General features: G+C 40.9%; 3 protein-coding genes across 3 annotated transcripts; all 3 read right to left on the reverse strand.

Moving 5' to 3' along the window:
- Positions 1–4,468: 4,468 nt before the first annotated feature.
- Positions 4,469–7,422, reverse strand: LOC131250830 (putative disease resistance protein RGA3). Its single transcript, XM_058251171.1, has one exon. It carries the CDS (start codon positions 7,403–7,405, stop codon positions 4,580–4,582), a length of 2,826 nt encoding a protein of 941 aa, XP_058107154.1. The 5' UTR covers positions 7,406–7,422; the 3' UTR covers positions 4,469–4,579.
- On the reverse strand, positions 4,469–16,577 carry LOC131250831 (putative disease resistance protein RGA3). Its single transcript, XM_058251172.1, has 2 exons — positions 13,176–16,577; positions 4,469–4,576 (listed from the first exon to the last, which is right to left on the reverse strand). Exon 1 carries the CDS (start codon positions 15,966–15,968, stop codon positions 13,179–13,181), a length of 2,790 nt encoding a protein of 929 aa, XP_058107155.1. The 5' UTR covers positions 15,969–16,577; the 3' UTR covers positions 4,469–4,576; positions 13,176–13,178.
- A 2,671-nt stretch (positions 16,578–19,248) lies between these two features.
- LOC131251876 (putative disease resistance protein RGA3) lies at positions 19,249–21,048 on the reverse strand. The gene is made up of 2 exons (XM_058252869.1): positions 20,839–21,048; positions 19,249–20,645 (listed from the first exon to the last, which is right to left on the reverse strand). The coding sequence occupies exons 1-2, from the start codon at positions 21,046–21,048 to the stop codon at positions 19,725–19,727; spliced, it is 1,131 nt and encodes a 376-aa protein (XP_058108852.1). The 3' UTR covers positions 19,249–19,724.
- Positions 21,049–23,865: the final 2,817 nt, after the last annotated feature.

Here is a 23,865-nt window from a genome sequence, read left to right on the forward strand (position 1 = left end):
GCTGTTTTGTTCCATCAGTGTGGGCCATGTGTTCATAGTGAGATGGAGGCACTAATTCCAAATGGATGAAACTGAAAGCCAATGCCTGTAAGTAAATGGATGGACTTTTACATGATAATAAATATCCTTGATATTCAGGCTTATTCTTCAAGTTATTCACTTGTAAATAGCTCCTCACCTATAAATTTGGTCTTCTGCATTTTCACATACTTGTACACTATTGCCTATGTGGGGCCACTGTATTGCATATATGCCAAGCAACATGGGTGAACTCCATGGAGATGATGGATGCCTAAGAACCTCTAAATTTAGGTTGCTGCCCACATTGATGGGTAAATCAGCTTGATTTTTAGGGCATTCAACTTTCATCATAGGGAAATCCTGTTGAACAGGTTGGATGTCATACACACACCGCAGTAGGCTCCACCACGCAACTTTAGTAGAATGAGCTAATTCAACAAAAATAATCTTTCACTGTTCTAGTTATTCACATGCTTGTAAACACTTATTCACCATGTGTAAATTTTGTTAATCCTTTTTTTCACCTACTTAATATTGCCTGTGTGGGGCCCAATGTGTTGTATGTATGCCATTGAACTGGTGCATTAAGCGGACCCCATCAAGATGGTGGGATGCCCCAAAAAACCGGTCTATGCACAATAATTATGTGGGTCACACTGTAGAAAGTGATGATGGATGAACCACCACCCAAAATGCCCGAAATTCACAGTGACCCACATTGATGGTTGTTGGATTAGCCTGATTTTGGGGCATCCATCCTTCTTTTGTGGGAAACCATGCTGGATAGCTTGGATGCCACAAACACACTCAAGTGTACATGACACACAACACAAGCTTATGCTTCAAGGACTGTGGAGGAGCCTGCCTCTCACCAAACTAACCTCTTGCTAGTTGCTATTCGTGTGTTGACATGGGCATGTAAGTTGCAGGTCTTTTCAAAAATTACTTCCTTTATACAAGTTCATGCCACACGTGGCAAACATTTGTGTGATCCAAGCCATCCATCGGATTAGGCCCACTGTTTAGATGCTTTTGGGGATTTTTTCTTTTTTGCTTTTCCACTAATAAGATGAGCTATAGTGTATAAAAAGAAATGTATGCACGAAAGACATTTTAAGCTTGATTTATGAGCAACACCTGATGCAAGGCTTGGATCTCAAGCACATATGCTATGTTGTCACATGAGTTGCTCCTATGTGTGTTAGTTTCTAGGATGTTAATGATAAAGAATCATTTTCCAAGTGTAGAGTCCTTTCTAATTCTAACATTCCACTTTCATTGATGTTCTTAATATACAAGCCTCTTATGGGCTTTGCATGTGAAAATGGTGTTAGAGGTTGTCCATTTATTATGCATGCCACAATTTACAGAACAAATCAAAGCTATGCAAACGTTTTTACGATATCCACAACATGTGTGGCCCCTGTAAAAAAAGTGTATTCCAATGTAAAGACTGCCGGTGCAAAGCTAGGCTGATCAATTCATTGGCGACACCATCAAAATCAACGACTGAAAGCACATGGAATGAAAACTGAAATATTATTGGATTCTAATTAAAGGAATGGGGGAAAAAGATTGAGAGATTCTAATTGAAGATATTTCAGTTACCTCCCATTTAAGGGGAGGCCCATCAAACAAATGGCTCATATCAATGAAAGATAACCCCAGATCCATTAAAAGATTGAGTTTGGAAAAACAAGCACAAAAATATTTTATCATAATTCCTTGGAAAGAATTAATAAGTACACTCTTAGGTGGGACCTCCTTACAATTTAAGTACTTTCAACTCAAGTATCATTACATGGAAAAGGCATGAAAATCATCGGCTGTGATCTTTGAATCCAAAAGATCAAGATTTTTTTGGGGCACATCAGGACTGTTAATACTTCAAGGAAGCCCTGATTGTCTGCCATGACACTCGAGTGGCACCATAAGCTTTAGTAGTAAAAAGAAAAAATTACATAAGATTGGAGGGGGGCAAAGAACCTGACCTCCAAAACAAGGAATTAGATTATGTGAAACAAACTAATCTTCATGGATTGATGGATCATTAAGAAAAAGAAAGAAAAAAAATGTAAAAAGAAAATGACTTAGAAAGTAGAACAGTTACAACAATAACACAATTTCTTCAAACAAAAGCAAATGAAAAGTTGGGGTTGATTTCCTCTTCAAATCATTCAACTAATGTTGATATTGGGGATGTGGGTGATCTTGTTCCGATCTTCTCTTCCTTCTTGGTAGCACCTTTCTAAGACTGGACAGTACCAGATCTTTAATTCTTGAAGCATGGTGAGGTGTTTCAACTCCTCTGGTAGAGACTCCAACCTTGGACAATAGAAGATTTCCAGAGTTTGGAGGGCTTTGAGTTGTTCCAACCAACCACTGGGTAGTGATGTTAGTTCATGAATCATATCAATCCTCAAGTGGTTAAGGTTGGGAAGGACAGGTAAGGGCCGTCCAGATGACATCACTTCATTACTTATGTTTACTAAACCCAGCTTCTTGAGGAGCGGTGGCATAACCTCTCCACCTCCACCTCTCAATTCCCACTCCTCCCAATTTGGCATGTCTTCGAAGATGAGGGTCTCCAGCTTCGGGAATGAAACACAACCACCACCACTTCCGTCATTGTAATCATCCCTGGTAAAGTCACCACTTTTTCATCTCTTTCATTCCCCAAATATAAAGGTATTTAAGGAATGGTAGTTTCCCAGGACCCGGCAGTTGTTTACAGTTGCTACGAAGCTTGAGTATCACCTCAACTAGATTGGAGAACGCCGGATCCTCTATCCACTTGGGAAGCTTGGAACCTTTGTATTCAAATATGTAAAGCCTCCCCAAGTTTGTATGGGGCTGGAGGATTTCAAGCACATCCTCCATTCTCTTCACCTCATCATCCAACAGCTCACCGCGTTCGTGGTAATCCAAGATTAGAAAATGAAGGTGCTGCTTCTTATACAGTTCTGCCTCCCTAGCTTCGTCCCTGCTCCTGATTTTTTCCAAGCTGGTAATCCAAAGAAATCCTTGAAGATGATTGAGGTGTTTCAGTTCTCCACATTTACATCCTTCGCCACCACCCCCCACAATGAAATTTTGTAACTGCAAAGGCCAGTTAGTCTCCCTATACCCTGTGGTAAGAACTTCAGCATTTGGGTGCCTTCTAATTCTAGATGTCTCAGGCTAATCATTTTCCTAATCCCTCTAGGCAGTTTTCTTAGTCTATAACAGTAATTGAGTTTTAAGGTCTGCAAGTTTCCACAATTACTCACCCCCTCTAGCAACTCCTCTATGTCTGTCTCAGACAAATCAAGATATCTCAAGTGTTTCAACATTCCTACTGTTTGAGGCAGTTCTTTAATGCGAGTGTGGCTCAAGCCCAATGCCCTAAGGCATCTCAAATGATGAAAAAATTTTTGTGGCACCTTCGAAATTCTTGAGTTGAGTAGCAACGTCCGCAACTTGTAGGCGTTATGAAAGGTGGCCGAAATGGAAGTCACTTCATCAGCTTCATCACTGACAATTAATAAAGAATGTCGGACATTGCTTAAGTTTCATGAGGCCTCCTTTTTGAACTCAACCACCGAACAGGCACTTCTGGCAACAGATTGCGCAAGATCATGAACTAAATCATGCATCTTGCACTTGCATATGTTATTGTCTTCATCGAGTTCTGCATTTGGAGTAAAACACCAATCTCTATGGGGCCCATCAATCGGGTTTAGGTGCAGCCCCGGCCCCACCCAATGATGTTCACGCCGTACATCCGTTTTCCCAGATCATTTCAGGGCTTGAGCCCAAAAATGAAGCGGATTCAAATATCCTGTGGACCATACCGTAGCAAACAATGGTGATCGACCATACCTAATATTTGTTTTTTTTCTTTCCCTTCATCCAGGTTTATGTGACCCTATCAACAGTTTGGATGGAAAACAAACATTACAGAAGCATTAAGGTGGGCCCCACCCAATAATGTATAAAAAGAAATGCATGCAAGAAAGACATTTTAGGCTAATATTGTGGTCAGCTAATGTGCAGAATGGCTTCATTTTCGCATGTGTAAGCAACATCTATCTACAGCTTACATCTCAAGCACATATGCCACGTTCCATAAATTGTGTATTGTAGTGGAATTGGTTAGACCCGCTTGTGTGTCAACCGTCAAAACACTGCCAGATAATCAAAATCTCTCTCGTGTAAAACATTAAAGCCGCTCACTAGGTGGCCCCTGCATGTGCACATGTCTGGAATGAAATTGTCACACGTGTGACCGACTATCCAATATACATGTGTGCGTGTGTGAAGGTAGACGGGACCATCATAAGCTTTATTAAGAAAAAAAAATAAATACATAAGATGAGGGGAGGGGGGCATAGAACTTGACCTCCAAAACAGAGAACAAGATCACACGTTGAACTAAGTAAAATACAATCAACATCTGATAAACAGCTTAAAATTAAAAAAACAAACAAAAAAGAAAATGAATAAAAAAGAAGAGGAGTTACAGGGAGAAGCAATACATTTCCTATAAACAAAAGCAAAAGAAAATCCTATGCACCTTTTACAAATCAATTGATATATTGGAGATTTGAACAATCTTATCCCGTTCTTCTACACCACCTCCGTAGCGCTCTTCTAAGAGTGGACAACTGTGGATCTGCAATTCTTGAAGCGGTGGAAGGTTGCTGGGCAACTCCTTCAGCTTTGGGCAATCAAATATTTCTAATTGGAGAAGAGATGGCATAACCTCTCCATCTCCACCTCTCAATTCCCACTCCTCCCAATTTATCATGTCCCAGAAGATGAGGGTCTCCAACTTGGGGAATGAGACAACACCACCACTTCCGTCATTGTTATCAACCCCACTAAACTCAACACCCACCTTTCTCACCTTTCTCGTGCCTCCAATTTGAAGGTATTTAAGGGACGGCAGTTTCCCAAGACCTGGCAATTGTTTACACTCCTCACAAAACAAGAGTGTGATGCTGACTAGATTGGAGAACACTGGATCCTCTATCCACTTGGGAAGCTTCGAACCTCTGTAAAACAGTATTGCCAACTCTTTCAAGTTAGTGTGGGGCTGGAGAAATTCAAGCACGTTCTCCATTCTCTTCACCTCTTCATCCAACAGATTACGAGATTCAATCTTGTAGTTGAAGGATAGAGTATGAAGGTGCTGCTTCTTATTCAGTTCTGCCTCTCTAGCTTCGTCCCTGCTCCTGTTTTTGTCCAAGCCGGTAATCCGAAGACTTCCTTGAAGATGATTGAGGTGTTTCAGTTCTCCACATTTACATCCTTCGTTGCCACCCCCAACAATGAACTTTGAAACTGTCCGAAGGCTAGTTAGTCTCCCTATACCCTGCGGTAAGTACCTCAGATCATATGAATTTTCCAATTCTAGATGTCTCAGGCTGATCAGTTTCCTCAGACCTCTAGGCAGTTTTCTTAGATTATAACAGCCATTGACTCTCAAGGTCTGTAAATTTCTGCAATTAGTCACCTCCTCTGGCAACTCTTCTATGCATGTGCGAGACAAATCAAGAAATCTCAAGTGTTTCAACTGTCCCACCATTGGAGACAATTTCATAATGCTGGTGTTACTCAAGTCCAATGCCCTAAGGCATCTCCAATGATTAAATAAAATTTGTGGCACCACGGAGATTCTTGTGTGAAGTAGCAACGTTCGCAACTTAGAGGCCTTGTACAAGGTGTCGGACATGAAAGCCACTGCATCAGCTTCAACACTGACAGTTACTGTAGAATGGCGCACATTGTTTAGTTTCAACATTGCATCAGCTTCACTCAACTCCAATGCTTGCTTTCTGTTCTCCACCACTGAACACTCACTTCCTGCAACAGAATGTGCAAGATCATGAACTAAATCATGCATCTTGCAACTGACTATGTTCTTGTCACGGTCGAGTTTTGCATCTTGGAGCAACGAGCGTCTTAGTAAATCTTCAAAATACAGTCCACCAATTTCCTCCATGTCTTGACTTCCCTTGGAGCAGATGAAACCTTGTGCCACCCATAGCTTGACTATCCTATCCTTCTCTATCCAACTATCTTTTGGGAAAATAGAGCAATACACAAAGCACTGCTTCAGAGCTGGAGGTAAATCATGGTAGCTTAGTAACAAAGCCGGTAAAATACCTCCCAAGATATCACCCGAGTTCCATATCTTGCTTTCCAACACAAGCTCCCACTCCCTTCTCGTCCTTCTCCACCACATGGCACAGCCTATTGTCTTTGTGGAGAGAGGCAACCCCTCACAATTGTTTACAATTTCCCTTCCAATCTCTTCCAACTCTGGACGCTCTTCTGCATTCCGATTTTCGAACGCTCCACGGCTGAACAATAACCAGCAATCGTCTTCGGATAAGGCCGCCAGTTTGTATATGTGAGTGCTTCGCATCGCCCCTGCAACCTTTTCACTGCGAGTGGTAATGACAATTCGACTCCCTAATGCACCGGCTTGAAAGGGAAGTCTCAGTTTGTCCCACTTCTCTCTATCGTCACTCCAAATGTCATCAAGCACAAGCAAGAATCGCTTTGCTTGCAACTTTTCACTGAGACGAATTTGCAACAGGTCCAGGTCTAGATCCTCACAACCAGACCCATCTGCAGATTCTATGATTGATTTTGTAACCCGTTTCACATCAAAATCGTCTGAAACACACACCCACATTCTCTTGTGGAAATGCCCCTTGACTTTCTCATCATTGTAGGTGAGCTGAGCAAGGGTGGTTTTGCCCATGCCCCCCATCCCAACAATAGAAATGACAAAGGGCACCTCATTTACCTCCTGCAGCAGCAAGTCTATGACTTCATTTTTTTCACGTTCTCTACCTATAATTGACTTTGGGTCGAGGAGAGAGCCTATCTCTCGCTCTCTCATCCCACCCTGCCTCACTTCAGTATACACCCTCTCACTCACTCCACTATTTATCATAATAAAACGAAATTGGCTCATCTCTTTGGCGATATCATCTAATCTACCCCTCACCTCCTTTATCCTACTCCCAATTTTGTGGCGTAACATGACACGATTGAAGCAAGTAACAGGCGAGAGGAAGCTTCTTACATTCTTCTTGCTGAAACAGGATCCATCACCTTCATCGGCTGCTTTTGATATGAGAGCGTCCGTCATCCATTCATCCAGTATATCATCCACGTCGTAGGCTACATCTTTCACCTTCTCTAACCATGTCTTCACTGCTCTGTCCTTCACACGCCGAGACTCAGCATCTTCAAGCACAGCTTGAATGGAGGTGAATGTACTGGAAAGTTTTTCGACCTCATTGGTGACACCCACCAACAAAGCCACCTCACCCTGGAGGATGGTGTTCAATTTCTCCACAGCCATCGAGACTAGCGAATCAACCATGTTTTTTTTTTTTTTTTTTTTTTGGGGGGGGGGGGGGGGGGGGGGGTGGGAAGAAAGAAAAAATTTAAGTTCAAAGAGGTTTAGAAATAGAAAATGGGAAGGACTTTGAAGATATGGAATTGAGAGAGAGAGAGAGAGAGAGAGAGAGAGAGAGAGAGAGATGCAAATGTTGTTATGCAGTTATTGGTAAAAATGAATGCACATTTTATAGCAAATGTTTGATAAAAAAGAGTGTTGTTTGGTCTACTCTTTATTCCAAGATTGATACAAAACCTTCCCTCCACTTCCAACTTTGATTACTTCTTCCAATTAAGGAATGGAATAATATTATCTCTACGCAACCATATGCATATATTCTTAGCTTTCACAAGTGTGGCCCATGGCTTGAACAATCCGGACTGTTGATCTCATGTCTTCCACCATGCCCACAAGAAAATCCACCATCAGATTTTCTGAACCCTTTTTTGGATTCCAAGGGACGGACGGTTAAGAAAAGGACAGTGGAAATGGTGCCCATCCAACTCTAAGTGTTGGTAATGTGGGTAGGGGCATGGCCAATCATCCTCAATGAAAACCCATTTGATCAATGGCTGGTGTAATGACCCATGGGCCCCACTTGAACCAACTGATGCTTTGGAAAGAGGTTTTCACAGCATCCGTTGGTTGAGGTTCTTCTTCCAAAGTAGAACACGTCACAAAGAATAACATGTGATCAAGGTAAGACAAGATGCTGCAAGGAAGGAATTCCTTTTAACCAGTGCACCAAAGATCCATTCCTCCATCAATAAGAAATGGTTTGTTATACTTGGGTGGGAATCCCAACATATATTTCAAAATAGATTTTAGAAAATTTAAAACTTGATATGCTATTGGATTCCCGCCAATTAACCTTCCATTGATCATTGGGAAAGTTTAAAGTATCGACCAAAATGCTATTGGGCTCCTACCTGGCTTTGTGTGATTAGTTTCTCCCACAAAATGAAAATTCTAATTTCAATCAGCATGCCCACGCACCCGGAAAGGTGGGCTTACCGAGGGTAAAGGACATTGCAGGATAAAAGTACAAGCTCTTTATAACTTGAAATGCTGAAAATATCTTGCTTGCGATGCACAAACTTTCGGAAGTCATCTCAATGGGCTGGATCAAAGCCCACGTCCTGACACTAAAGGCCCAAGGCCTGAGCCTGGAAATTTCGGTTGGGCTCCTAACAAATTGATAAATTTCTCACTTGAATGTTCTTAGTTCATCCGTTGATCAAGTGGGCCACACATGTATGCCTATTGTCAACATAGATGTGTTTCCTAGCCAGTATTGGAGTGACATATTTGTGGGATATAACATTGGAGTAACACATGCACATACAAAGTCAAGTCGAGTCGAGACTGGCCAAAATGGCTCAAACCCAAACCCAACTTGAAAATTGATAAAATTCCTATGGGTGTTTTTTTTTTTCTTTGAATTTTTCATTCTATCCACTATCTAAGTGAATCACACATGCATAATAAATAAATAGATATTTTAGAGAAATAAAACCAGAGGTCAGAATTTAAGACTGATGATTACCTTAATAAAGATTAGAATAACATATTCATAGAACATAAAACATGAATATATAAAGTTAAGTTGGATCAGGTCAGGCTTATATGACTTGAGCCTAAGCATAACCCAAAATTTATAAGGTCATGCACATGACTCCAGCCTAATTTCTTCAACTGAATGTGGATTACTGACCACTATTACCTAAAATACATTGGATGGGTGCGAGTCGGGTGGTTCAGATTCTTTTAAGTGTGATTTTGTGGACCTATTACTCAAGAATTCATAGGTAGAGTCTAAGAGTGTGAACTGTAGAAGTAAACAATAACATTGATTAAATAAGAGAGATGTGATTCATTACCACACACCCTATGATTAAGATGATCTAGATCCTTACTCTTGCTCGGGTGGTAGACTCTCCGGAGTTTCAACACCCGGTCAAGGGTTCGAGTATCCATAGGTGGTGAAATTCCACTAGCGTGAGTGTGTGGGGTGTGTAAAAATAAAAATAAAAATAAAGAAGTAGATGAATTGAACGGTGGTTAATGAGCATTGATATCCATGGGTCCAGTTGAAATTATCCCCTTGAAGGTTAATTTTGAGTTAGAGTTGAAATGTATTATTTTTAATAAGTTATACGTTTGCTATTTCTAGGGTGTTTCTTGAAATCTCTGTTTTGAGTCTTTCATGAGAGTTTGGGTAATATTAGGCATTTTTATTATTTTTAAGAAAGTTTACTATTTTAATAAAGTCATAAAAAGTCTTATGTAAGCAATATCAAGTGCATTATAAGCAGATTTCATCCATTATTATTAATTTAATATCTTTTTAGATTATTTTTTTTCCCTTTTATCCTTGTATATTTAAAGATTTATCGTAGATGAAAAATCAATCTTCTCCTCCCTCTTCTACCATGCAGCCACTATATTAGTTTTATATTCCATATAATTCCATTCCTTAGCTGCCTACGTAAATTATATATATATATATAAAGAAAGCCTGGAAATGAATTTCAAAACAACAAAATGAGGCCACATATTAGAAAGGTGTGGAACGTGTGCATCCATTTTCAGCCATCCTATGTTACCCTTGGGATAGGATGTGAACATCCCACCTAATGGATGGAGTGGATTTTACTATTACAACATGATGGGTTCAACAGAACCTAAAATAGGTGTTGAAGATGAATCTAGTCCACCTCATCACATGCCTACAACATCATATCCGTGCAGAAGTGGCTCCACTGTGGATGGCAATAGGCAGCGAGTAAAACACCAATCTCTATGGGGCCCATGATGTGTTTGTAACATCCACTCCATCAATCAGGTTCTATCCTCGATTCTAAGCCTGTAGAAAAAATATTACTCAGATCTACAACTCAGGTGGGCCACACCAAAGGGAATCATGGGGATGGGATACCAACCATAAGTTTGGTAAGTGGGGCTCTGATGGTGTGTATTTTCCATCAAATTCGTTACTCAGGTGTAACTCAACAGATGGACAACCACTCACATTCACAGTGGGGTAGGCAGAGTTTACTGAATACCATAACAGCATACCGAGAAACTTGCAATCGGATTTCATTCAACTTGTCCGGCAGTTTCCACCGCCACATACACTGTACTCTAGGTTCTGCCATCCTGTCTATTGCTATTTGTTTCCTGCTCTTGGATGTAGGCATGGCAGAATTGAAATTGCAGCTCAAGGTGCGTCAATCTTATAAGGTTGATTGCCTATTCAGTCACTCAATGTGTAAATGGGATCAGGTAATCCACAGAGAGTGGGGTTTATCATGTGATGATTGGTTATACATTTACGTTCCATTTGAAAAGACTTTTCATTAAAGAATAAAGGAAATGAGAAAGGGATTCTTGCCATCGGTCATTAAGAACAATTGCAAAACACCTTTCCTAAAACAGGATAAAAACCATCATGTGAGTCTAGACTTCAATTATAGCTAAAAGCATCGGCTACTTGATTAATCACTATGGATTACACTACAAAATGTAAATGGCAAGCTGAAAGTAAATAAATACACTAAGGAATATTACTTACTTTGCATAAAAGTAAAGTGAATTCACTATGGAATGTAAATAACTTACTTCGCACAAAAGTAAAGTGATTTCCTTATAGAATGCAAGCTACAGGATAATTAAAAGGATAATTAAAAGATAATATTTGGTTTCGATTGGATTGGTACGAGATGAGATTTTCCTCTTGCATTCCTCTTTTATTTATAGCTTTACACTAGTCATCTAGATTCTTTCCATGTTCTGACTGTTGCTATAATCGTTTCAGTACTACTTGACTTTCAGGATGCTTCCCACATTCTAACAGTCGTTGTAACCATTCAAATGATTCAACCTTTTGGAGACTTCCTTGCCACTTGTCCCAATAACCAGTACTCTAGGCCTCTTTGCTGATTCAACTGCATTCTGCTAGGCTGCTCGATCGAGCTTTTAAATAATCATTGACTACTTGGTTTGCCTTCTAAATAACTATTGGTCGCTTGATCGATCTCTTGAATGACTATTGGTCATTAAATTGATTTCTTGGATGACTATTGACCGCTAAATCGATCTCCCGATGGTTATCAGTTGCTTGGTTTGCTTTCGAATTTCTCTCACTGTCTTGTCATTCTCTTAATTGTGATTCCATAAAAAAAAGCACTCCAAGCATCTCAGGAAAATATTAGCCAGCAATATCTTTTCATTACTATAACATGTCCTTTTCAATTGAATTTCCTAAAAATTATTAGAAAGGTTAGAAATATGTACAACACTGCCCATGCATTAAAATGATCTCATATAATGGATAGATAGTGTGGATATGACACATATATTATAGTGTCCCACAAAACTTGGTGATGTCAACACATTAATAAGTGTGTGGCACAACTATCACCCCAAAAGGTGCTGGTTAGGTGAGACCTCGGATCCACCGAGGTGGGTGAGACCTCTGGCTGTGGTGCCCTCAGTGATGTATATATGTGATTTATCTGGACGAGGATTTCTTGCCAAAGCATTTTGCAAGAAGTTCTCGCAAGTTCTTGTGCTGGGAAGGGAGGTGAGGCCCACCGTAATGTTTATGAGAAAGCCAACCCTATCCAGCTATTTTTCAATCCCATTTTAGAACATGCGACCAAAACTTAGGCAGATCTAAAACTCAAGTGGGCCACATGAGAGGAAAATATTGGCTCTTCCACTTATATAAGTTCATGCCACATGGCACACATATGTAAGATCCAAGTAATCCATCACATTGGGTCCACTGTTTAAATGCTTTTGGGGAAAATTTTGGCTTTTTCACATATAAAATGAGCTATAATGCATTAAAAAGAAATGCATGCAAGAAAGACATTTTAGGCTACTATTGTGGTCGAGAATGGCTTCATTTTCGCACGTGTAATACACGGTGAGCAACATCTATGTACAGCTTAGATCTCAAGCACATATGCCACGTTCCACAAATTGAAGATATTTAATTGACTATCACCCATTTAAGGGAATTTGAATCAAACAAATGGCTCAGATAATTGAAAGATTACCCCAAATCCATTAAAAATTTAAGTTTGGATGTATACTATTATATTAAGCATAAAAATGTCCCACCGTTGGAGACAATTTCTGAATGCTGGTATAACTCAAAGTCCAATGCCCGAAGGCGTCTCCAATGATGGAATGACATTGTTGGCACCATGGAGATTCGTGAGCCAAGGAACAACGTCCGCAGCTTGTGGGCCTTATACAAGGTGGCCAAAATGTAAGCCACTTCATCAGCTTCATCAACAGCTCCATCACTGGCAAATAAAGAATGACAGACGCTGTTGAAGTTTAATGAAGCTTGCTTTCCGATCTCCACCAGTGAAAAGTCACTTCCTGCAATACACTGCCAGATAATTAAAATCTCTCTCGAGTAATACATTAAAGCCGCTCACTAGGTGGCCCCTGCATGTGTACATGTCTGGAATGAAATTGTCACACGTTTGACCGACTATCCTGTATACATGTGTGCGTGTGTGCGTGTGTGAAGGTTGATGGGACCATCATAAGCTTGATTAATAAAAAAAAACGAAAGAAAAAGGTAGATAAGATAGAGGGGAGGGGGGCATAAAACCTGACCTCCGAAACAGAGAACAAGGTCACACGTTGAACCAACTAAAATACATTCAACATCTGATAAACAGCTTAAAATTAAAAAAACCAACAAAAAAGAAGAGAAAATCCTATGCACCTTTTACCCAGTAATTGATATACTGGGGATTTGAGCAATCTTGTCCCGATCTTCTCCTCCATCTCCGTAGCGCCTTCTTAAGAGTGGACAATAGAAGATGATCAATTCTTGAAGCAGGGTGAGCTGTTGAAACTCCTCATCTGGTAGAGACTCCAACTCCGGACAGTTGTCGATTTCCAGAGTCTTGAGGGCTTTGAATTGTCCCAACCAACCACAAGGGAACGATTTCAGCTCATCACTCCAGCTAATAATCAAATGTTTGAGGCTGGGGAGGACGGGTAAGGTCCCTCCCGATGACAACATCCCTTCGTTACTTATTTGTAAACTCAGCTTCTGGAGGAGCGGTGGAAGGTTGGTTGGCAACTCCCTCAGCTTTAGGCAACCACGTATTTCTAATTCAAGGAGTGATGGCATAACCTCTCCATCTCCACCTCTCAATTCCCACTCCCCCCAATTTATCATGTCCCAGAAGATGAGGGTCTCCAACTTGGGGAATGAGACAACACATCCACTTCCGTCATTGTTATCAACCCCACTAAACTCAACACCCACCTTTCTTACCACTTCATTGTACGAAATAGAAAGGTATTTAAGGGACGGCAGTTTCCCAAAACCTGGCAATTGTTTACACTCCCAACAAGACGAGAGTGTCATCCTGACTAGATTGGAGAACACCGGATCCTCTATCCACTTGGGAAGCTTCGAACCTCTGTAATAACGTATTGCCAACTCTTTCAAGTTTGTGTGGGGCCGGAGAATTTCAAGCACGTCCTCCATTCTCTTCACCTCTTCATCCAACAGCTCACCATCTTCAAACTTATAGTAGAAGGATAGAGTATGAAGGTGCTGCTTCTTATTCAGTTCTGCCTCTCTAGCTTCGTCCCCGCTCCTGTTTTTGTCCAAGCCGGTAATTTTAAGACTTCCTTGAAGATGATTGAGGTGTTTCAGTTCTCCACATTTCCATCCTTCGTCCCCACCCCCTACAATGAAGGTTGTTAACGTCCAAAGGCCAGTTACACTCCCTATACCCTGCGGTAAGTACCTCAGATCATCTGAATTTTCAATTTCTAGATGTCTCAGGTTAATCATTTTCTTCATCCCTCCAGGCAGTTTTTTTAGCTCCCCACAATCATTGAGTCTCAATGTTTGTAAATTTAGGCAATTACACACCTCCTCTGGCAACTCTTCTACGTCTGTGCCTGACAAATCAAGAAATCTCAAGTGTTTCAAATGTCCCACCGTTGGAGACAATTTCGTAATGCTGGTATAACTCAAGTCCAATGCCCTAAGGCGTCTCCAATGATGGAATGACATTCTTGGCACCATGGAGATTCTTGAGTCAAGGAACAACGTCCGCAGCTTGTGGGCCTTATACAAGGTGGCCAAAATGTAAGCCACTTCATCAGCTTCATTAACAGCTTCATCACTAGCAAATAAATTAGAATGGCGGACATTGTCGAAGTTTAACGAAGCTTGCTTTCCGATCTGCGCCACTGAAAACTCACTTCCTGCAACAGATTGTGCAAGATCATGAACTAAATCATGCATCTTGCAACTGACTATGTTCTTGTCACGGTCGAGTTTTGCATCTTGGAGCAACGAGCGTCTTAGTAAATCTTCAAAATTTTGCCCACCAATTTCCACCATGTCTTGACTTCCCTTGGAGCAGATGAAACCTTGTGCCACCCATAGCTTGACTATCGTATCCTTCTTTATCTCCCAATCTTTCGGAAAAATAGAGCAATACGCAAAGCACTGCTTCAGAGCGGGAGGCAAATCATGGTAGCTTAGTAACAAAGCCGGTAAAATACCTCCCAAGATATCAGCTGAGTTCCATATCTCGCTTTCCAACACAAGCTCCCACTCCCTTCTCGTCCTTCTCCACCACATGGCACACCCTATTGTCTTTGCTGCGAGAGGCAACCCTCCACACCTGTTTACAATTTCCCTTCCAATCTCTTCCAACTCTGAACGCTCGTCAGCATTCCGATGTTCGAATGCTCCACCACTGAACAATAACCAGCATTCGTCTTCGGATAAGGCCGCCAGTTTGCGTATTTGAGTGCTTCGCATCGCCTGTGCAACCTTTTCACTGCGAGTGGTTATGACAATTCGACTCCCTAATGCACCGGCTTGAAAGGGAAGTCTCAGTTTGTCCCACTTCTCTCTATCTTCACTCCAAATGTCATCAAGCACAAGCAAGAATCGCTGTGCTTGCAACTTTTCGCTGAGACGCCTTTGCAACGTGTCCAGGTCTAGATCCTCACAACCAGACCCATCTGCAGATTCTACGATTGATTTTGTAACCCGTTTCACATCAAAATCGTCTGAAACACACACCCACATTCTCTTGTGGAAATGCCCCCCGACTTTCTCATCATTGTAGGTGAGCTGGGCAAGGGTGGTTTTGCCCATGCCCCCCATCCCAACAATAGAAATGACATAGGGCACCTCATTTACCTCCTGCAGCAGCAAGTCTATGACTTCATTTTTTTCACGTTCTCTGCCTATAATTGACTTTGGGTCGAGGAGAGAGCCTATCTCTCGCTCTCTCATCCCACCCTGCCTCACTTCAGTATACACTCTCTCACTCATAATAAATTTAAATTGGTTCATCTCTTCGGCGATATCATCTAATCTACCCCTCACTTCCTTTATCCTACTCCCAATTTTTGGGCGTAACACGACATGATTGAAGCAGTTAACAGGCGACAGGAAGCTTCTTACATTCTTCTTGCTGAAACAGGACCCACCGTCTTCATCAGGTGCTTGGGATTTGAGAGCTTCCGTCATCCATTCATCTAGTATGTCATCCACATCATAGGCCACGTCTTTGAGCTTATCTAACCACTTCTTCACCGCTTCGTCCTTCACTCGCCGAGTTTCAGCATCTTTAAGCACAGCTTGGATCAAGGTGAACGTACTGGAAAGCTTTTTGATCTCGTTTGTGACACCCACCAACAAAACCACCTCATCTTCAAGAACTTTGGCCAATTTTTCTATGGCAAGCGTGACCAGTGAATCGACTATGTCTTCTGTTTTGGGCAGTGATGGAAAGAAGGGAGGAATTTGACTTCAAATAGGTATAGAAATAGGAAATGAGAAGGACTATGAAGATATGGAAGAGAGACAGAGGGAGAGAGTTGTTTTGGTATGTAGATGGGAAGAAGGGAGGAATTTGAGTTCAAAGAGGTATTGAAGTAGGAAATGGGAAGGACTCTGAAGATATGGAAGAGAGAGAGGGAGAGAGTTGTTTTGGTATGTAGATGGGATGAAGGGTGGAATTTGAGTTCAAATGGTTATAAATATAGGAGATGGGAAGGTCTGAAGATATGGAAGAGAGAGAGGGAGAGGGAGAGGGAGAGGGAGAGAGTAGTGAAAGATGCAAATGTAGAGAAGAAAAGAAGAGGAGAGTTAAAGATGCAACTGCAGAGAATGAGGTTAGCTCTGGAAGGCATGCTATGGCTTACCAACCAAAAATCAGGCAAATCCACGCATCCAATCAGTACCTTATAAAATTAACGGTTCAGATTGTTTGCACATAAATAAGTCTAACTAACAATCTGAACCATCTATTTGTTAGAGACCATGATGTATGGCTTATTATTCTAAAGCACTCCTTTTATAAGTCAATCCCATCCATTCCATCCACGGCTTAGAAAATAAACAGCTTTGAAAGAGAAGGAATACTTATGGAATGCCTCAACCATCCGCTCAGTGTCAATTTTAATTACAGCCCTTAAAACTATGTTCCAGATCTAGTGAACGGTTCAGATTGATATATTGGAATCTCCAAATATCCCAATTCAACATATCACAGTACACTCATCCAAGAGCTGCCAGTAAAGTGGTAAAATGTAAGGGGACCCACAAATGGAGAAAGATGCGTATATGATGTGATAAAAGAGGCATCCAAACATACGTTTTTTTTCAAAGTCATCCGGCGCATGGAATCTCGTGACTCACAGACCACTCAAGATTCAAAAATCAACTTCACGCATTCACACTGATGGCCCACCATCGATGTGCTTGTTAAGAGAGGAAGCGGATTGCGTACTGACTAAAATCTGTGGGGCCCACCGTGATTTATGTATTTTATCCGCTCCGTCCATCCATTTTAACAGTTAATTTCATTGCATGAGCTCAAAAGTGAAGTATTTACAAAGATCAAGTGGACCACATGAAAGGAAACAATATGAATTGAATGTCTACCATTGAAAAATTCTTACAGGCCACAGAGGTTTTGGATCAAGCTGATATTTGTGTTTTCCTTTCATCCATGTCTTTGTGATCTCATGAACAGGTTGGATGACAAATAAACATCACTGCATGCAATGGGAAGGTTTCAACGGTGGAAATTATTATTCCCACTGTTTCGAGGGCATTCCAACTATAGAAATGATGAAGGGCACCTCATTTACCTCTCTACTACCCCCAGCAACAATTCTACGACCTTTTTTTTTTTTTTTTTTACATCTTCCCTCCCGACAATAAACGGCTGGTCAAGTAAGGAGCTTGTCTCTCGGTCTCTTATCTCACCCCTCCTAACTTGACTATCCACTCTCTCCTTCTCTCCACTACCTACTCTAAGACTCAGTTGGCTGCTCTCTTTTTCAATATCATCTAATCTACCCCTCACCTCCTTTATCCTACTCCCAATTTCGTGGCCTAACTTGACCTTATCATAAACAGATTTCATCCATTACTATTATTTTTAATATCTTTTTAGAAGTTTGTTTTTTTTCCTTTTTCCCTTGTATTTTCAAGGATCTATGGTAGATGAAAAATCAAACTTCTCCTTCCTCTTTTACCATGCATCCACTAGGTTAGTTTTATATTCCATATAATTCCATTCCTTAGCCGCCTACCTAGAGTTGTACACAAACCGAGTTAGCTCGGTAAACTCGACTCGAAAAAGCTTAACTCAACTTAGCTTGAAACTGGGTTCGAACTGAGTCCAGTTGATTTTTTGAGCTCGAAAAATTTTCAAGCCGAGTTCGAATTAGACTCAAATTCAAACTGTAACGCCTTGAACTTTTCAAAACTTGAGCGTTACCATAAGATTCAACGTAATATATACGTGTGTACGATATCAATCCAATTATCATAGTCTTACATCCTCGTCCTGACACAAATCTAACGGTTGGAAACTAACTCCATTCAATAGATCCAACCATCTAACCGTTGATTTCAAGATCGGACCATCCATCACGTAATTAGACGTAAGTACTTTCCCATGAAGGACATAACGAATAACTCCTTGTTCATAATGGTTTAGATATACATTCTTTTGTAAGAATTGTTTAAAAATGTGCCTATGACCATGTAGAACCGTTACATTTCATAAAACTCTTGCATCAGCAATAATTACAAAAATGCCACTAACATAGACTTCTGAATTCTAAATCACATGATTTCCACGATCTGTTTAATGAGAAATTTTATACCATGCCAATGTATCATAAATTAACCATACATATCAAATTTTAGCCCTTAGATCATCATATAAGTGGCCCAAATTGAGAGATCAACCCCTTAACTATTGATTTTGGAGTCTATCAAGTGAAGAAACCTCGGGGATAGTCATAGTTGCCCATTATATGGATCAAGTGTGAAATATGAAAACTCCACTTTTGTAGGCTTTTCTTAGGTGCAAGTTATCCATTCGAGGCTTATCAACTCTTTATAAATATAGATCTTCAGATCTAATCACTTCCTGTCGTTCATCAAAACTCAAACTTCGATCATACATTGGCCTCACATGACTATGAAATCATACAAAATTTAGACCTCGATCTATGATCCTACGCCATTGAACATTGAAGGATAGAGTATGAAGGTGCTGCTTCTTATTCAGTTCTGCCTCTCTAGCTTCATCCCTGCTGTTTTTGTCCAAGCCGGTAATTAGAAGACTTCCCTGAAGATGATTGAGGTGTTTCAGTTCTCCACATTTACATCCTTCGTTGCCACCCCCAACAATGAACTTTGAAACCGTCGGAAGGCTAGTTAGTTTCCCTATAACCTGCGGTAAGTACTGCAGCATACAGGTGCCTTCTAATTCTAGGTGTCTCAGGTTAATCATTTTCTTCATCCCTCTAGGCCCCTTTTTTAGCTTCTCACACAAATTGAGACTCAATGTTCGTAAATTTAGGCAATTACAAACCTCCTCTGTCAACTCTTCTACGCCTGTGCCAGACAAATCAAGAAATCTCAAGTGTTTCAACCGTCCCACTGTTCGAGGCAATTTCTCAATGCCGGTGCCACTCAAGTCCAATGCCCTAAGGCATCTCCAATGATTAAATAAAATTTGTGGCACCATGGAGATTCTTGTGTCAAGTAGCAACGTTCGCAACTTAGAGGCCTTGTACAAGGTGTCAGACATGAAAGCCACTGCATCAGCTTCATCAACAGCTTCATCACTGGCAAATAAAGAATGGCGGACATTGTCAAAGTTTAACGAAGCTTGCTTTCCGATCTGCACCACTGAACACTCACTTCCTGCAACAGAATGTGCAAGATCATGAACTAAATCATGCATCTTGTAACTGACTATTTCTGATCATCATCGTCGTCATCATCATCATCGAGTACTGCATCTTGGAGCAACGAGCGTCTTAGTAAATCATCAAAATATTGCCCACCAATTTCCTCCATGTCTTGACTTCCCTTGGAGCAGATGAAACCTTGTGCCACCCATAGCTTGACTATCATATCCTTCTCTATCCTCCAATCTTTTGGGTAAATAGAGCAATACGCAAAGCACTGCTTCAGAGCTGGAGGTAAATCATGGTAGCTTAGTAACAAAGCCGGTAAAATACCTCCCAAGATATCACCTGAGTTCCATATCTTGCTTTCCAACACAAGCTCCCACTCCCTTTTCGTCCTTCTCCACCACATGGCACACCCTATTGTCTTTGCTGCGAGAGGCAACCCTCCACACTTGTTTACAATTTCCCTTCCAATCTCTTCCAACTCTGAATGCTCTTCAGCATTCCGATGTTCGAATGCTCCACGGCTGAACAATAAGCAGCATTCGTCTTTGGATAAGGCCACCAATTTGTGTATGTGAGCGCTTCGCATCGCCCATGCAACCTTTTCACTGTGAGTGGTGATGACAATTCGACTCCCTAATGCACCAGCTTGAAAGGGAAGTCTCAGTTTGTCCCACTTCTCTCTATCTTCACTCCAAATGTCATCAAGCACAAGCAAGAATCGCTTTGCTTGCAACTTTTGGCTGAGACGACTTTGCAACAGGTCCAGGCCTAGATCCTCACAACCAGACTCATCTGCAGATTCTATGATTGATTTCGTAATACGTTTCACATCGAAATCTTCAGAAACACACACCCACATTCTCTTGTCGAAATGCCCCTTAACTTTCTCATCATTGTAGGTGAGCTGGGCAAGGGTGGTTTTGCCCATGCCCCCCATCCCAACAATAGAAATGACAAAGGGCACCTCATTTACTTCCTGCAGCAGCGAGTACAGGATTTCATTTTTCTCTGCCTATAATTGACTGTGGTTCGAGGAGAGAGCCTGTCTCTCGCTTTCTGATCCCACCCCACCTCACTTCGGTAGACACCCTCTCACTCACTCCACTGTTTATCATAATAAAATGAAATTGGCTCATCTCTTTGGTGATATCATCTAATCTACACCTCACCTCCTTTATCCTTCTCCCAATTTTGTGGCGTAACATGACACGATTGAAGCAAGTAACAGGCAAGAGGAAGCTTCTTACCTTCTTCTTACTGAAACAGGATCCATCACCTTCATTGGCTGCTTTTGATATGAGAGTTTCTGTCGTCCATTCATCTAGTATATCATCCACATCGTAGGCTACATCTTTGACCTTCACTAACCATGTCTTCATTGCTCCGTCCTTCACACGCCGAGACTCAGCATCTTCAAGCACAGCTTGAGTGGAGGTGAATGTACTGGAAAGCTTTTCAATCTCGTTGGTGACACCTGGAGGATGGTGTTCAACTTCTCCACAGCAATCGAGACTAGCGAATCAACCATGTTTTTTTTTTTTTTTTTGGGGGGGAAATGGAATTGAGAGAGAGAGAGAGAGAGAGAGAGAGAGAGAGATGCAAATGTTGTTATGCAGTTATTGGTAAAAATGAATGCACATTTTATAGCAAATGTTTGATTTTAAAAATTAAAAAAAAGTGTTGTTTGGTCTACTCTTGATTCCAAGATTGATACAAAACCTTCCCTCCACTTCCAACTTTAATTACTTCTTCCAATTAAGGAATGGAATAATATCATCTCTACGCAACCATATGTATATATTCTTAGCTTTCACAAGTGTGGCCCATGGCTTGAACAATCCGGACTGTTGATCTCATGTCTTCCATAATGGATAAACCATGCCCACAAGAAAATCCACCATCAGATTTTCTGAACCCTTTTTTGGATTCCAAGGGATGGACGGTTAAGAAAAGGACAGTGGAAATGGTCCCCATCCAACTCAAGTGTTGGTAATCTGGGTAGGGGCATGGCCAATCATCCTCAACGAAAACCCATTTGATCAATGACTGGTGTAATGACCCATGGGCCCCACTTGAACCAACTGATGCTTTGGAAAGAGGTTTTCACAGCATCCGTTGGTTGAGGTTCTTCTTCCAAAGTTGAACTCGTCACTAAGAATAACATGTGATCAACGTAAGACAAGATGCTGCAAGGAAGTAATTCCTTTTTAACCAGTGCACCAAAGATCCATTCCTCCATCAATAAGAAAAGGTTTATTATACTTGGGTGGGAATCCCAACATATATTAAAAAATAGATTTTTGAAATTTTAAAACTTGATATGCTATTGGATTCCCGCCGATTAACCTTCCATTGATCATTGGGAAGGTTTAAAGTATCGACCAAAATGCCATTGGGCTCCTACCAAGCTTTATGTGATTGGTTTCTCCCACAATATGAAAATTCCAATTTCAATCAGCATGCCACGCACCCGAAAAGGTGGGCCCCATTACCGAGGGTAAAGGACATTGCAGGATAAAAGTGCAAGCCCTTTTATAACTTGAAATGCTGAAACTATCTTGCTTGCGATGCACAAACTTTCAGAAGTCATCTCCATGGGCTGGATTTAAGCCCACGTCCCGACACTAAAGGCCCAAGGCCTGAGCCTGGAAATTTCGGTTGGGCACCTAACAATTTGATAAATTTCTCACTCGAATGTTCCTAGTTCATCCGTTAATCAGGTGGGCCACACATGTATGCATGTGGTCAAGATGCATGTGTTGCCTAGCCAGTATTGGAGTGACATATTCGTGGGATATAACACATGTACATAGGAAGTCAGGTCGGGTCAGGACTAGCTAAAATGGCTCTAGCACAAACCCAACTTGACAATTGATCGGGCCATGCATGCAAGGTCCAAGTCTTCAAAGCTAGGGTGCCTAACCCATTCCTACCCCTAGTTAGAATGGCTGCAATGACTAGGTTGAGGTTTGCCCGAGCCCAACCCACTTGCTAATTGGACTTACAAGTCAGGTACTAGAGTAGGTTAGCTATCAGGTCCCACCCATTAAAGTCATAAGCAGGCATGTTCTGGGCCTTGTGGATGAACTTAGTCGATAAAACCGATGACCTAAAAATTTTAAATGTCCTACTGTTGATGAGACTCAATCTACCCCTACAAAGCTTCTGGACCACATGGCTTCCAACCTCTATTCTTTTATCTACCCCTATAATTAAAGCTTCTGGACCACATGGCTTCCAACCTCTGTTCTTTTAGAAAATTGGGAAAGCTTTCTTTCAAGGTCTTGATACCCAGCATCGGCCTACCAGAGCAGACCGAAGCCAAACTAAAAAGATTTGGTTGAGCCCCTTTCAAGCCAAACAGGTTCATCTGCGTGTTCACCTACTTTTACATTATTACCTATGTGTGTCCTGTGTTGCGCATATGCTAACCAATCTGCGTGAATTTCATATAGATGATGGGATGCCTAAAAGCTGGGTATATAAAAATTATGTAGGCCCACCACTTGAAAAACTAGTAAAGGCTGCCAAAATATTTCCAAATTCACATTGATGCTTGCATCATGGTTTGTTGAATTTGTGGAATTGGATCCACCATATCTTGATCAGGCTTCATTTCATCAGTTTCTATTAGCTCATATGTTAATTCGATTTTAAAAATTTTAGAATCTTCATAATCATTGTGAGAGCTCCAAATGTTTTTGGAATATCTTTCATTTTAGAAGAATTATGAGAGATGGCTTTATTGAGCATATCTAGATATGATAGAATTCTTACCTGGTGTTTTATAGACATGATTGATACATTGCCTCGATCTCGTGCCATACGTATGAGGGCTATATGTCATTCGACATTTTGTTCTTTTAAAAACATATGTACAACTCTATGACATCATATTAATAATAGAAAGTGTTTCCCACCGTGGAAAATTGACAAAATATATCTTTACTTTATATACATTGTTATGTCATTCCTTAATAACATGAGCTTTTAGAGAAATTGGTTCTTTGACATAGTATTAGAGCAGACGTGTGTAAAATCCGTAATCAATACGTTATGAAAAAGCTTGTTAATCTTTTATAGTTACTAGCTGAGTCACTGATGAGCATAAATTGCATGTTGAGTGAACTCTATAAGGCCCACCATGATGTATGTGCCTTATTCAAGCTGTCCATCAATTTTATAGCTCAGTTTAT

Source organism: Magnolia sinica, chromosome 7, assembly GCF_029962835.1.
Source record: "Magnolia sinica isolate HGM2019 chromosome 7, MsV1, whole genome shotgun sequence".
Taxonomy (NCBI): domain Eukaryota; kingdom Viridiplantae; phylum Streptophyta; class Magnoliopsida; order Magnoliales; family Magnoliaceae; genus Magnolia; species Magnolia sinica.